A 16,236-nucleotide genomic window follows, 5' to 3' on the forward strand; every position below is an offset into this window, starting at 1 on the left:
TATAATATTAAAGGATATGTATAATATTAAAGGATGTGTCGAAACAGCCAGTGCTTTATGCTCTTCTTTACAGAGCTGGGATCAGGGAGATGAATTGCCTTTTTTATTCCACATTAATCTCCATCCTCCTCATGCTGTCCCTCACCTGCTCCATCCTGCTTTGGGGGCAGATGGGAGATAAGGAATGTGTCTCTGAGCCGTGTGCTCTGCATTTCAGGAGGCCTGGCCAGTCCCCTGGTGAGAATGAGACATTTTCATTCTCTTCCCTTTCCAGAGGCCCTGTGGGCAGCTCACTTCTGATCTGACCCTTCTGCTTATTTGAGGTTTTCACTGGTGGCAGCGAAACCCCTGGAAGTGCCTCTGTGCTCTGTGATCCTGACAGGGGAATCTGAGGGCAGCAGAAATCCAATGCCTTTTCCACAGTCTTTCACCTGTTTCCTGCTGCAATTACTGGGGGATCATTTGTTCAGCCTCCCCCTGAGTCTCTTCACCGTGGCCTGGAGTCACAGTCACCTTTGTTCTCTTCTCAGTTGGGAGTGGAGAGGAAAGGAGCAGAGGGGGCTGAGCTGTCCCCAGGGCAGTGGCAGCCACAGATCACAGAATCATGGAATTTTTGGGTTGGAAGGGACATTAAAGACCATCCAGTTCCAACTCCCACTAGCCCAGATTACATGTAAGCCTCTGCTTTTAAGGCTTTGTTGATCTTGGATGAACTGCATGAGAATAGAGGGCTCCTAAAAGCAGGAACAGGCAAACCCCTGCATGGGGGTTTGTGGCACCCCTTAAACCACATTGTCAAAGGCAAACCCACCTTTAAACTGGGAGGTTTGAACTGTCTTGGGACACTGGGGAGCTGAATCACTTCCCTGGCCCCTGAAGGGTGTTTGATTCAGGTCAGGATCACACTTTTGACCCGAGCCTCAACACTGTCCTCTCAATGTGCTTCCCTTGACGTCCATCCCAGAGTGGAGAAGCCTTTGGAGATGAAGCTGAAGTGGCTCTGTTCTGAGAGTTCATGGGCCAGCCTGGAGCCTGGCTGGTGTAAATCCCCCCCAGTGTGTGTGTTGTGGACACTGTGTACCCAAACCCAGCTCCTGTGCTCTGCAGCTCTGCTCTTCTGGGCTCACACACACACACACACACACACACACACACATGCTGTGACCACATGATGAGGGGAGTCATTTCGGGATAAAAGATCTGTATTCATGTGTTTAGCTTGTGGGAAAATCTGTCCCTCAATCTGTGCATCACTTCTGAGATCTTTTTCTTGTTTGCTGTTTGCCTTTCTCCCACCCTTCATCTGTCACTCCTGTCTGGAGTACAAGCTCTGCAGGGCAAGGACTGAGCACACGAGCCTTGGGTCCCACCCAGTGCAGCTTCAGCTCTTGTCAAGGCCTCTGGGCACTGCAAAGAAACAGCAGATTTGGGGTTGTGAGAGGTTTATTTATCTCTTTCTATTTCTTGTCCCAGTGTGTGTGGCCCTTGTGCAGTTTGGGGTCTGGTCGTGGCATCCCCTGGGTCTCACGGGTGAACCAGGTGGTGGGAGTTGGTTCCAGGGGGCTCCAAGGGGGATTGAGCCATCAAAGGGGGAGAAATTCCTCCCTGGGAGGGGGCTGAGGCACAGGAACAGGTTGTCCAGTGGCTGCCCCATCCCTGGAATTGTCCAAGGCCAGGTTGGACAGGGCTTTCAGCAACCTGGGCTAGTGGGAGGTGTCCCTGCCCATGGCAGGGGGTGGCACTGGATGGGCTTTAAGGTCCCTTCCAACCCAAACAATTCTGTGTTTCTCTGATTTGTAACAATCCAGACTGAAATGTGAACTGGATTCCCAGTTCTCCCGAAGCAGCTTTAAGGTCCCTTCCAACCCAAACCATCCTGGGATTCTGGGATTCCATGATCCCACACAGAAGGCTGTTAAAGTCACAACCCCATATCCCACCAAGGTAATGCCACACCGAAAAAATCCAATTACTCCCCTGTTTGCTGATCCCTTGGGACACACAGGAATTACCTTTCCCAACCAGAACAAGCTTAAAAAACACCAGAGGAGCTGGAAATGTTTGTGCTCGGCCGGCTGGGAGGCTGCTCAAGCACGCTGGCTGATGTGAGCTGCAGGGATTTCTGAGCTGCCCCTTTGCTCTCCAAACCCGGCTCCGAGGGCAGGTTTTCCTTTCCAGCGGGATGGTTCTTTTCCTTTCCCCCCATCCCCGCCGCTGTGTCGAGCACGGGAAAGGTCCAAGTGGGCAACAACTATTTTTGCTTCTTAGCCTTCGTGGTGTCAGCTGAGGGGGGAGACGGACGCGTTTGGCTTTCCCGGGATCCCGGAGCCCGCCCGAGCAGCTCCGGAGCGCAGGAGCTCTGCAGCCCTCTCCTGGCTGCAGCCGAGAGCGCTCGGAGCGCAGAGAAGGCCCTTCATCGCTGGCCCGGGGTGTCTGAACACGTTGTTTTTCCACAGCCAGACAGATTTCCACATCCTCCAATTCCTGCTTTGGCTCCCCCCGGCTCTCCCCGAGGGGATCCTGACCCAGAGCGGTCCCAGAGCTGTTCTGTCCTGACCCAGTGTCTGGAGCAGCTCCCTGGGAGTGCTCAGAAATGGGGCAAAATGAAGCAGCCTTGCTGATTTCCATCTCCACGGGGAACAGACGGGTTGGAACATCTCCCCTTTCCTCTCTGTCTTCACCATCTTGACTGTGTTGTTCCTGTGCCAGTTCTCAGAGGGTTCACGGTTTGGTTTGGAAAGGACCTCAAAGCCCACCCAGTGCCACCCCCTGCCATGGGCAGGGACACTTTTCACCAGCCCAGGTTGCTCCAAGCCCCGTCCAACCTGGCCTGGAACACTTCCAGGGATCCAGGGGCAGCCACAGCTTCTCTGGGCAGCAGAGCTGTCTCTGGGTTAACCACTAAACCTTAATTTCTGATTTTTCAGTGCTTTTCCTGTGCTGTTGCTGCTCTCTCCTCTCACGTTGCACAGTGGTTGTTCTGAGGATTAGCATGTGGGTTGTTTGTTGGTTTTTTTTTTTCTTTAGTGTCATCCAGATATTCCTTTCTGCTTTAAAAGTGTCCCTAAACTACTGTTGCTCAATAATAATTGCCATAGTTTTTGCTTTCATGCAGTAATTGAATTGATCTGCTCGGTTTTGCAGCAGCAAACATTGCTAAGCCAAGGATATTTCCTAACCCATCTTCCTCCCAGCTTTCTCAGGGATTCTGAATATGTCTTTACCAATGATTCCCCTCCATATTGTAACACTTGCCCAAAGGAAGGAAAAAGTAATTTGTTTTCTGTAGAGTATTAAAAAATAATTCTCTCATTGGGAAACGTCCTTGCCTGCAATGCTGGACACTCCTGCATTAATTTTCTGCTCACTTGATCTCTGATGTACAAAAATCCTATAGAACGTGACTGAAGCACGAAGCCCTGTGTGTTATTGATTTTCTAACAGTGTTTGAGTCCCTTCCCTGCCTTCCCTGCTCTCCCTGTTTGCCATTTCAGGAGCGTTTGGAGCACGGGGACGACGTCGCTGTCACGTCCCTGCTCTGCCTGGCCCAAAGCTGAGCAGTGGCCCAATGATTGCTCTGTCACAGCTCTTCAGCAAAACAGGCACTTGTAGAGGTTCATATTTGAGGGTCTTGAGGCCTTTTAGGAGCTGGAAGTCCTTGTCCTGCCCTGTAGCACCTTGTTTTGCCAGGGGTGAGTGGGGGATAACCATGGAGCTGCAGCTTCCAAGAGTACCTTTAGAGCTGGGGGCAAGTAGATGATTTTCCTTGAGCTGTTGGGCTGAACAGCATCACCCCTCACACAGGGGGCAGGAATTAGAATTCTCTTGCTCTCCCAGCCCAGTCTGTGTGTTCAGTGGGTTTGGCAGAGCTGGGAGCAGAGCTGGGGGTTTGTTCTCCATCAAACCAGGCTGTCTCCCAGGCCCTCAAGGAGCCCCAAGGCCAAGTCCTCCGGCCTTTGCACTGGGCAGTGTCACCCACAACCTGCCAGTCCTCCCAGAACCATGGAACATGGAATGTCCTGAGCTGGAAGGGACCCACCAGGATCATCGAGTCCAACCCTCAGCCCTGCTCAGGCCCATCCCCAAGAGTCTCACCACGTGCCTGAGAGTATCACCCAAAAGCTCCTTGAGCTCTGGCAGGCTCTTCATCCTCATCCCTGAATGTTTTCCCCTCCCTTAACACAAAACAGGCCCTGCCCTGCTCCACCTCAGCTCCTGGTGCTGCAGGATGCAGAGGCTGCTCCTGACTGGGATGGAGATGGTGGTTACATAAATCCTCACCCCACCATGAGTCACATCCCCGTCCCTTTTGGAATTCGGGGGGGTTGCAGTTCCCTCCGGTGTGGGCGGCAGCTCCGGCAGCAATAATGGAGAGATCCAGCAGCAGGAGGAGCTCTCCTGTCCCTCCTGCTCCTGAGCAATCCAGCAGCAGGAGAAGCTCTCCTGCCCCTCCTGCTCCTGAGCAATCCAGCAGCAGGAGAAGCTCTCCTGCCCCTCCTGCTCCTGAGAGATCCAGCAGCAGGAGAAGCTCTCCTGCCCCTCCTTCTCCTGAGAGATCCAGCAGCAGGAGAAGCTCTCCTGCCCCTCCTGCTCCTGAGAGGTCCAGCAGCAGCAGGAGAAGTTCTCCTGTCCCTCCTGCTCCTGAGAGATCCAGCAGGAGAAGCTCTCCTGTCCCTCCTGCTCCCGAGAGATCCAGCAGGAGAAGCTCTCCTGTCCCTCCTGCTCCCACATTCCTGCTCCACCTGGGATGTTTGTGCCACCTCAGTGGAGGCAACTAAATCCTTGTGATCCTTGGGATCAGAGGAGCTCCTCCCGTGTCCGAGGAGGTCGGTGGTGCCAGAGGCTTCTCCCCCTCTGGAGGGAGCTGATTTTCCCCCCCCGGGAGGGAATTTATCTTCCCCCTCTGGAGAGAATTTATCTTGCTGTTTTCTCACCAGAAACAAATCATTCCTTGAAGTTCAGCTCAGCTTCCAGTGGTGGAGCTTTGCTTTCTCCTCTTCCTGGAGCTCAAGGCTTCCCTGAGCAGCAGCTCTGGGTGTTGATGGGCTCAGGGGAAACAACAGCAGCATCTCTGTCATTTTTTTGGCCAGTCATTCTTTGCCCTGACACCCATTTCCTGGGAGGAAGGACCCCTCGAGGTGACTGAAAAAGAAAACAAATTATCTGCTCTCTCAGGGCTTTGAATTTGAAGTGATGACAGAGGAGAATGACTTTGTCATCTCAGAGCTTGTTGGGGATGCAGGGGCTGGAGACTTGATTTTTGTACTGAGTATAACTTTTATTTAATTTTATGTAAAAATAATTTTAATTTGATATTAAATATTCAATATTAAATGGAATTAGGGTCAATTAAAATGTGGCTCTAAGCTTTTTTCAAGTCAAAATGGGTTGAGACTGATCTGACTCCAGTCAAAACCTTTTGGGTATTGTATAAGTAGCTAAAATAGAAGGAAAAATTTCCATTTCTTTTATCCCTTTCTTCTCACACTGGTGTGGGTTTAATCACCACTCATCATGTTGCTTTGTTTATACCTTCTCATGTCTTCGAGACAAAATATTGTGCAATTTGAGTCACGTTTCTCCCGCTTTAGGAAATACAGTTTTGTTCTCTTGATGTCCAAAATCAATGTACAACTTTGACTAGCATTTAAAAATCTTTGAAGAAGCCATCCATTTCAGGAGAGCTCTTTTGCAGCCTATAAATCCTTGGAGATGCAATGAAAAAAGGAGTGTTTTAATACGAGACAAAAACTTATTTCACTCATTCTCCTGCACCTTCATTTGTCACCCTGGCAGCACCTTTGTCAGATGGTCACATTAAACACTGTCCTTGTTTGTGGGGAGGGATGGAGGGAGCAGCTGGTCCAGCTTTGTGCATGGAAGAGCAGCTCCACCTTTGCCTTCCCTGGCATCATTCTCTTTGGACAGACACAATTTGCTCCATTCCCCAAAGGCTGCTCTGGACCCACCACCTGGGAGGCTCTGAAGGTCCAGCTTTAGGGAATTTGGGGCCTGAAATGGCAGGAATTCAGCAGGCTGGGAGTGTTGGAGGTCAGGAGAACACTCTGGGGGATTGTTGGTCTGGGCTCTACCCTTGGCTCAAGGAGAGGTTAAATCCAAACCATCCCCACTCTGCACTGGGATGCAAAGGGAGCAGAAATTCCTGGGAAAAATAGAGCTGGAAGTGTCTAAAGGAAAGCTGAGCTGCCCTAAAAGTGGCTTCATTTTGGAAGGTCTGTGGATTCAGGCACCCAAAGATGTGGAGAGGCTCCCACAGGGATTCTTCACATCTAGGTAGGGAACTGCTCCAACTGCATCATTCCCGTTTGACAGACACAATTTGCTCCATTCCCCAAATGCTGCTCTGGACCCACCACCTGGGAGGCTCTGAAAGGCCTTGGAAGGTCCAGCTCTAGGGAATTTGGGGCCTGAAATGGCAGGAATTCAGCAGGCTGGGAGTGTTGGAGGTCAGGAGAACACTCTGGGGGATTGTTGGTCTGCGCTCTGCCCTTGGCTTGAGAGATTAAATCCAAACCATCCCCACTCTGCACTGGGATGCAAAGGGAGCAGAAATTCCTGGGAAAAATAGAGCTGGAAGTGTCTAAAGGAAAGCTGAGCTGCCCTAAAAGTGGCTTCATTTTGGAAGGTCTGTGGATTCAGGCACCCAAAGATGTGGAGAGGCTCCCACAGGGATTCTTCACATCTGGGTGGGGAACTGCTCCAACTGTACCTCCTTTGAAGGACTGATCTTCTGTCCCTGAGCAATGGAAAAGCTTTTTTTTTTGATCCACCAGGGTCCCATCCCTCTTGAATTCTCTAGGAACTGATCCTGATGGCACTGAGAGCAATATTAATGCCTTTCCAATTAAAATATCCTGATCACTTGTTGATTTTATTGGCCCTCCACGGTGGGAAATCAAAGGTTCCTGTGACTCTCCCTGGAAGTTTCTCATCAGTGGGGCTTTTTGTCAGGAGCCAGACACGCCTTTAAAAACACATCAAGCAATTTAAAAGAAATATTTTGCCCAAGGAACAACAACAAGGCTCAGAAGACTTTCTTTTTTTTTCTTCTTTCTGGGAGTTTCCTTTAGGGAAACCTTTTCATTTCCTGATTGAAAGATCAAATCTGCCCATAGAGGGAGCAGTGGGGTGTGGATGATTCTTCTCCTGATCTCTGGCAAAACACAGTTAAAGAGTCTGTGGAGAGGTTCTGCTTTAGAGGGAAAGGCATTTGTGTGATGGGATAGAGGGATTAGGAAGTTATCTGTAGGAAGGGAAGGGAAGCTGAAAATCCAGATCCTGGTGGAGATGACAGGGGGACGTGACCCAGGGGTTTAAAACATGAGATGCACTGGGCAGGGATGACCAAATAAATCAGTAAAGTCTCTCCTTGGTGCCCCCTGTATAGGTGACAAATGGCTTAAAGCTGGGGAATATTTCCATCCCAAATCAGGAATTAAGAGCTGTATTTTAATTTGGTTTGTACTAAATTGATCCATTTTGTAAGGTATTATATAGCCCCTAAATTGCCTGTTAACATGACATATGATTTTTCAGGTTAATATACTTTTAATCCTATCTAATACAATGATGTTTGTTTAATTCCTGTAGTTCTTAATTGTCAGCCAGCTCTTCATGAACTACAAATAGATCTTTAATAGGACATGGAGAAGTGACTGATGGCTGCCCCAGGTCTCCTGGCTGATGTTTCTCTCCATTTTTCATGATAAGACCTCGCTTCTGACAGTCTGTGTCAGTTTGGGGATCCCATTTCCCCAGCCAGAAACACAGCAATTCAATGAGATCACGGATCCATTTGTCAGTCATTCGTGGGATTTAGGCTCCAAATTTCCACTGAAACCAACTTTTTTTTTTACCAGGACACGGTCTGAGACCTGCCAACCACAACCTTTTGTCTCCAGGTTTGATTTTCATAAGGGAAAGGTTTCCATTCCATATATTGAAGAAGCCTTTCTGTGCCCAACCCTGGCATCCTTCAAAATATTTCGGGCTTGCTTCTAAAGACCTTGATTTAATCCTCAGACTTCCAGGATCCAAGTCTAAATCATAGAATCATGGAATGGTTTGGGTTGGGAGTGACTTTAAAGTCCACCCAGTCCCACCCCCTGCCATGGGCAGGGACACCTCCCACCATCCCAGGTTGCTCCAAGACCCATCCAACCTGGCCTTGGACACTTCCAGGGATGGGACATCCCCAACCTCTCTGGGCAGCAACAGATATAGGATTTATAAGCTCAGTTTGTGGGACTATTAGGGTGGGCATAAGCATAAGACAAGTTAAAACAGACTTCAGGGAAGTGAATCCCAGGAGGAGGTTGTGCTTTATTTAAGACAAGCTTAACTCTGTACAACACTTGGACTTAAGAACGGATATTCAAGTTTGTGTGTGCACAAGGGCAGCATCCTTTGGTGGGTGTTCAGCAGGATTTCCTTGATTTCTTAGAGAAAAGTGGTGGATTGTAGGAGTTTCTTGTTGGTATGAATTATTTTGGGGCTGTTGGTATGAATGATTTTGGGGCAGGGGGCTCAGAACTGTGTCAGGTGGGACCTTTAGCACAGCCTGAGGCTGCCACCTCCTCTCTGTCTGCCAGGGGTGGCTGCACAGCCCAGTAATCTGAGCTGGGAGGAAAGAAGATGGGAGGAAGAAATAAGACAGGAGGTTCCTGGCTGCACTGGGAGGAACTGGAATGTGAAATGGTGGGAGATTGATGGTGGGAATTGCACCCACAGCTCCAGCCCCCCAAAGGCTCCTGCTCAGCCCTCTGTGCCCAGCGGAGGCACACGGACCCCGGGCAAAGCCCCTCGGGGGATCTGGGACCTCCCAGAAAACCTGGGCTCACTAAAGACTTTGAAGACCACCCAAAACTCAAGCTGCCAGTTCTCCTGAGCTGCTCAGATGTCACACACACAAGCTCAGTGACACCTGTGCTCAGGATCCTTCATCCCTCTGTAACTGAGCCCTCCGAGCCCGGCACCGAACTGGTTTAACAGCTGAGATTTGGGGTTTTTTGTCAGTGGGAGAATCACCTGAGGAAAGAGGGACTGCAGAACAAAAGGGCTGCTTCAGAAACCAGCCAGGCACTGCTGTGTTTGCTCCAGCTGGAAGCAGAAAACACAGACCCTTTCATACTTCAGCATCAACCCCGGCGCCCGCGTTTGTCCCTCGGAACGGCTTTGATGGGAAGTGTGGGATGGGGCATTTTCCTGAACAGGGATGTTTTTCTGAGCTGGCTCCAAAGGGATGTTCCAGGGCTGTTGACTGTGATTTTTCAGCAGCGTGAAATCACTGGAATTGTTTATACCAGCTCTCTGTGCCTAATGTGCCTGATCAATGTGTCTCTAAGGTGAGCCCGTGTGCTCCAATAATCACAACGCCGCCATAGTACATCTCGCTTATTTTTACTCTAAATTATGATGGGCTTGAAAATGAACTCTGAATTTGATTTATCAACAGCCATGATGCTAATTCACCAATGAAGTCATGGTGTTCTGAGACTCAATATTAGCACTAATGAGAAAACATAGCTGCCATATTTTTTAAGCTCCGAGTTTCCACTACATATGGACAAGTTCTAAAGTCGCGTGTAATTTAATCGTGTAATCATTAACCAGGCAAGCATTTCCACATAAATCAGGTTACCTGGATTCCAGGCTACCAGCAAATGTGAAACCAGATGATGTTCCACTCCCCAAGAGTATTTGTGCCTGGGGTTTTTATTTTTTAAATGGAAAATGTGTCTCCTGCAGGGCGGGGGTGGTTGTGCTGTCACACCTTCCATCGGGATGAATGGGGCAGGTCTTGGCTTTTACAAACAGGGTGTTCCTTCTCTTTGGAGACAGAAGCACCAGGATTGAAGATGTCTGAGCTGCAGTGTCTAAACAGGGACTGGGTAAAGCCAAAGTGCCCAGATTGAGACATCTGAGACAGTCTGGGGCTCAGAAGGGCATCACTTCCCCTGCCAAGCTCTTGGTTTTAGGGTCTTGCCAAGGCAGTTACTTGTCTGGGAATCCTGTGACAGTTTGTGCCCTTGTACCATCCTCCTTTCAGGGAAAAATTAAAGTGCAGTCCACCCCACTTCCCTCAGTAACTGCTGGGATTTCAGCCCTTCCACAGATCACCTCTGTCTCTTGTTGGGAATTCTGGCAGTGAGTCTCTTGGACACCCAGGGCCGTTCGTGTGTCTCAGGAAAGAATTTCCTTCTCTGCAGGATAGTGAATGGTGGGAGATCTTTCTTCAAAACTGAGCCTAAGGAACAAACCCATCATATTTCCCTCATGAACGGGGTCTGTTCTGAGACCCTGGGCTTCCAAAGGGTGATTTAAGAGTTGCCCAGGAATTGTTTCAGGCCGGGTCTGGCTGAACTGCAAGTGATTCTGAGCCTCAACCTCTGCCTGATCCTCCACTCTTCTCCCTGCAACGAGGCTGTTGCTGTGAGCACAGAGGGAAATCCTTGAGCAAGAGCTGCAGTCCCTCTGAAAAACTTGGTAATTCACTCCTGGTGTTCCCTGGGAGAGGTGTCACACCTTGGAGATCATGTTGGGCTGAATTCCAGGCTGTCTGAGGCCTCCTGTTGGGAGGCACAGCAAGCAATTAAGAGTGTGTGAGGGTGTTTAACACACTCTGAGAGGTGGCAGAGAGAGAAAAGTGTTCTAGAAATAAGGTCACTTTGATATTCACTCAGCCCCCAGTCCAACATCCTTTAAAGCTCCCTGGGTTCAGTGGATATATGGGAAGGTTACATCTCTACTCAGGTGCTTTCCTAGTTCCAGAATAAGGATTTTTTACTGATGTTTGGGTAAAAATCTATATTTTAATGGCTGCACTCAGGAGAAGCAGAAGTCCAGGCTGAATTCTTATGACGGATTTTTTTTTAATAGAACTTTCTTGTGTGATAATCATGGCTAATTTACTTCCCAGTGTTTTTGATGTAAGTAAAACTGCTGATAAAATTCAATGCAGTGGAAAAGAAATTTAAAAAGCCTCTGAATTGCAACGTGAATCCGTGGATTTGCATGTTGGGGTGACTGAGGGTTGAACTGAATATCGCTGGGGACTGTCAGGGGGAAAGTGGATGGGGAATGTTGAGAAATAAAATAACTTCACAATCCAGGCCAGAATCTCACTGTATTTTGGGTAAGTCCAGTTACTCCAGCTTGGTTTGGGGGGAGTAGTTGTGCTGCAGCAAAGCTGCTGAGCTGGGAACCTCTCCAGTGTCACTTGGGCTGCAGGAGGGAGGATTTGCATTCCTAAATTTCCGCTGCTAAATCTTTTGTCTTCTTCCTGTAGCTGGGGATTTATGGAAATGGGGGCTGTGACAGGAGCTCTGGTTGAAGTGTGTGGCTGTTGAGATGCAGAGTTTATTCCACTTGCAGTGAGGATCTGGGGAGGTGTGGGCTCCAGGAGTCAACACGGGGTAACTAATCCCAGTCCTGGTGAACATTCCCAGAGCTCCCAGGGCAGGAAGGGCTTTGTGGAACAACTTGAGTTCTTCAGAGCAGGGATTAATTCACTGGCTTAATTAACTGTCTACAAGCCTGGATGGAATAATAGAATCAGCACAGAATGCTTTGGGGAGGGACCTTAAAGCCCATCCAGTCCCATGGGCAGGGACACCTTCCACTGTCCCAGGTGGCTCCAACCTGGCCTTGGACACTTCCAGGGATCCAGGGGCAGCCACAGCTTCTCTGGGAATTCCATCCCAGCCCCTCCTCACCCTCCTAGGGAAGGACAGACAGTTCTACTTGGTGCCACACGTTTGCTAAACCCAAAATGTTCCTCATGCTTTGGTGACTTTGGAGTTCCTTCCCATGTCGATGCGTGTTCTTCCTCCTGCAAAAAGATTTAGTGCTTCAGGGAAGGGTTAGGCAGGGTTTTCAGAAATTAAAATAGAAGAATTAATTGGAATTTTTTCCAAAAATGCTGGGAAGAGACACATCTGCTGTGAAACCTTTTGGCATTCCAAGAGTTGCCCAGAGAAGCTGTGGCTGCCCCTGGATCCCTGGAAGTGTCCAAGGTGAGGCTGGAACAACCTGGGCTAGTGAAGGTGTCCCTGCCCATGGCAGGGGTGGCACTGGATGGGCTTTAAGGTCCCTTCCAGCCCAAACCATTCCAGGATTGTGTGATTCCATGTCCTACCCTGAGCACCCACCCCTGCCATGGAGTGGAACTGTGAGTGAGCCCAGGGAGCCAAGAGCTGAGTCAGATGTTGTGACAGATCCTCCAAAAGCAAGAGTCTGTTTTGCATATGTTATGTTTCCATATGATAACTCCTTGTCTTCATTTCCAGTTGAACTCCTTCCAGAACAAACTGAAGGATTTAGTGGTTGGTGGCAGCAGAGTGGGATGGAGGGGCCAGTGCAGGACCCTGTGCAGAGGATCCTGTTCAGCTCCTGCCTCTGCCTTCCCTTTGCTGGCAGGTTAACCCTCAGCCTTGCTCCCATTTTTTGGCTCATAGGTTGGTTAAGGTTGAAAAAGGCCTCTGAGATGATCAAATCCAACCATAAGTCAGCACCACCACCGTGGTCTGCACTGAACCACGTCCTCAAGTGCCACATCCTCCCATCTGTTAAATCCCTTCAGCAGTGGTGACTCCACCACTTGAGGACACGATCCCAAGGACTGGATTTATTTAATGACCTGTTTGGATTTCTTCCTGCTTTTTTTTTTTTTTTTTGTCTCTTGGAGGCCACAGCAGCTGAAAGGCCCCAGCTCAGGTCATGGTTTTGTTGGTTTAGTCCCAGCACAAACAGCCCTCACCTCGAAGAGCTCCAAGGATGAGCAGGGGCAGGACTGAAGCTTCTCATTTTCCACCTCATAAAATGACTTGGCCAAGGTCACATCTGAATTCCTCAGGCATTAGTTCCATAGCAAGAGAAGTTACTTCAGAACCCGGAACTAAAATACTTATAAACTTAATTCTCGACAACTTGGATAGTTTTAAATATGTTTTGTTGATCTCTGAATCAGCAAAAATACCACAGTAGGAGGTTTGTTTAGAGGGAACAGTGTCTTTAGTGTTATCCACCCTTTTTCCTGGCTGAGTGCTGCTACAACTGTCCCCACACCTGCAGCAGTTCCAACAGTGCCCTGAAAAAGCTTTTTAAATTCCCCTTAGTGGAATCTCGGCCCCAAAAGAGGGAGAGGAAGAGCAGTACAAGGGCTGGGCCTGAGAACCCATTTCTGGGCCTCATTATCCTGGAAATGCTTTCTCCAAATTAACCTGCAGCTGCCTGAGGCACCTATTGCATTGCACTTTTTACCCTGATGAAGAACATCCACCTTCCCTCCATCCACCTAAATGAAAACAAGGCGTGGAGTCCAGAAAATCACTGAAAAAGGTCTGAGAACTGTGTTTGTCCACTAGTTAGGGACATTTTTGAGCTGCTGGTCCCTCTGGCTCCTGTTTGGGGTTTGCAGCCAGGCCTCAGGTGGTTAATGAGCTGTGTGTTATTGCTGCAGAGCAGGGACCTCCATCTCCACAACACAAACAGTCCTTGGCTTTTATGGAATCATAAAGAGCTGCCTTAAAAGCTGAGGACAAACTCCAGCCCTGAGAGGAGCTGGCACAGGTATTGCTGCAGCCAAGGGGAGATTGAGGCTTTTGTCCCATCCAGTTCTCCCCAGCAGCTTCTCTTCTGCATCCTCACCATTCAGCTGTCGTGGAAAATGAGGTTTGCAGCTGAATTCCAGCTCGGGGAAGAATTTTGGGATCTCTCCAGGGTTCTGCAGGTCCCAGACTGCTGAGGGGATCCACGTGGGGGAGAAACCCTGACCCTGCAAAACTTCACAAATGCTCTTAATCCCTTTGCTTTTTCCATGCCCTTTGGAATGAGGTGCTCCATGCAACGAAAATCTGTGAGAAATTAGCTCTGTAGTCTTCACTTAAAGTTCAGCCCGGAAAATAAAAAGGTATTTGTTCCAAGATTGGATTATGTGTAGGATTTTTCCAGCTATAATGAGCTCAGGTTTTGTGGCAGCGTTAGAATAAACTCTCCTGCAATGTGTGTGTGGTTTTTTTTCCCCTAAGAGCATAATTCTTTCTACTTGATCAGCTCATCTCTTGCAGATGACAAAATTATCTGCAAAGATCTGTATCTGTTGTTGTGCCATAAATCATATTTAGTTGTAGGATTAACATTTGCAAGCGTGGAATATTTATGGAAAAAAAGAAAGAAGGTTTGGGGCTGGCAGTTCCTGAGGATTTACATAAAGAAGAGATTCAGGATAGATCTGGCAGTGGTTTGAAGTACATTTGTCCAAGGTGTGGGGCTGCTCTGCTCTGGCAGCATCAGTTGAGCTGCTTTGATAGTGTTTATCTTGGTGAGGTTGGAAGATAAAGAACCTGGAAATGATGACCTTGGGCAAGCAGCTTTGTCAGGGAAGGAATAAAGAGAGTTCCAGCTGTGCTGCAAGCCGCGTTTGCCAGTCCTTTGACATGCTCAGGCTGCTCTGAGCTCCCTGGAAATGCTCAGTCCCCTTCCAGGCACTGGAAGAAGGGCCAGTTTTTGGAAGCTGCTGGGAACACAAACCTTTTGGTTTGCTCTGCAGAGCTGGGCTGTCCCAAAGAGGCAGAATTCAGCCCCCAGGAGCACCCTGAACCTCTGCCCACCAACAGCCACCGAAAGGGAGAGCAGCTCCCTCTGCTCCAGGGGCAGCACTGCCAGCTGTGAGGTCCATCCACACGTGGGGACCCAGAGCACAGGTCATGGAACCATGGAATGGTTTGGCTTGGAAAGAACCCTAAAGCTCAGCTCATTCCACCCCTGCCATGGGCAGGGACACCTCCCACCAGACCAGGTTGGTCCAACCTGGCCTTGGACACTTCCAGGGATCCAGGGGCAGCCACAGCTTCTCTGGGAATCCTATCCCAGCCCCTCACTATCCTCACAGGGAGGAATTCCTTCCCAATATCCCATCTAACCCTCTGGCAGTGGGAAGCCATTCCCTGTGTCCTGTCCCTCCAGTCCCTCTCCAGCTCTTGGAGCCCCTTTGGGCTCTGGAAGGGGCTCCAAGGCCTCTGTGGATCCCTCTCTTCTCCAGGCTGAACATTCCCAGCTCTCCCAGCCTGGCAGTGCAACCAGCCCTGCTCCAGAGGGCTCTGTCTGTGCTGCAGGGAACTGCAGTTTTTTCTTTTCAGCTTGACTTTCCTTGCCTTTGGAACACACCAAACATCACTGGGGGGTGGTGCCAGGGAAGGGGGGACACAGAGAGAAGCTTGTTTGACTTGTTTGACCTCATCACTCTCTTCAACTACCTGAAGGGAGGTTATAGCCAGGCTGGGGTTGGTCTCTTCTCCCAGGCAACCAACAATAGGACAAGGGGACATGGGCTCAAGCTCTGCCAGGGGAGGTTTAGGTTAGATGTTAGGAAGAAATTCTTTACAGAGAGGGTTATCAGGCATTGCAACGGCCTACCCAGAGAGGTGGTGGATTCACCATCCCTGGAGGTTTTTAAAAAGAGATTGGACGTGGCCCTTAGTGCCATGATATATAGTAATTGGAGTTGGATCAGGGGTTGGACTTGATGATCTCGGAGGTCTTTTCCAACCCAACCTATTCTATGATTCTATGATTTGTAATTTATTTCTGTCCCTCCTGAGAAGCCTCAGAGGTTTATGTGGCTGAGGGTTGTGGGGATAAACACGTGGGGATAAAAACTGCTGGGCAGCCCCTGCCCCCAAACCCTCCTGACCCCTCCCTGCTGTGCTCTGCTCCCACAGGTCCCTCACCACATGAAGACTTTACCCTACTACAGCTACGAGCAGCCCGTCCTGGGCTACTGCCAGGCCCACAAGCCCCTGCACGTGAACAAGGGCTACGACCCCATGGGCCGGGAGCCGGCGGAGAGCTCGAGCCTGGACCTGAGCCGGGAGCACAACTTCATCGCCACCATCGCGCGCTCGGCCGCCCCAGCCATCTACATCGAGAGGATACCAAACTAACCCCCCCGGGGGCACCTCGGGGGGCACCTGCCCTCGGGGGGCACCTGCCAGCTGGGCCACCGGGCCAGGGGACACCCTCCGAGCCACCGTCCCAGCTCCAGAACCTTCCAGCCCGGCGCCAGGGGAAGGGCGGGAGAGAGCGCGGACTCCGGCGCGGCCGAGGAACTTCAGGATTTTCTCCCCCCCCCTTTTTGCTTTAAAACTTTCCAACGAGTTTTTCCTCAGAGTGTAAATATTAAAGGAAAAAAAAAAAAAAAAAGAGAGAGAGAGAGAT

At 49.7% G+C, this 16,236-nt stretch overlaps 1 protein-coding gene across 2 annotated transcripts in view; it reads left to right on the forward strand.

Moving 5' to 3' along the window:
• The window catches only part of LRRTM4 (leucine rich repeat transmembrane neuronal 4), a 196,769-nt gene extending 180,781 nt beyond the window's left edge, over nt 1-15,988 (forward strand). For both annotated transcript variants that reach the window (XM_018084695.1, XM_018084694.2), the window contains one exon: nt 15,741-15,988. In XM_018084695.1, coding sequence (XP_017940184.1) covers nt 15,741-15,962 — 222 coding nt within the window. In that variant the 3' untranslated portion in view covers nt 15,963-15,988. The remainder of the gene's footprint in view (nt 1-15,740) is intronic.
• Nucleotides 15,989-16,236: the final 248 nt, after the last annotated feature.

This window comes from Manacus vitellinus, unplaced genomic scaffold (assembly GCF_001715985.3).
Source record: "Manacus vitellinus isolate BGI_N305 unplaced genomic scaffold, ASM171598v3 scaffold_74_pilon, whole genome shotgun sequence".
In the NCBI taxonomy this organism is placed as follows: domain Eukaryota; kingdom Metazoa; phylum Chordata; class Aves; order Passeriformes; family Pipridae; genus Manacus; species Manacus vitellinus.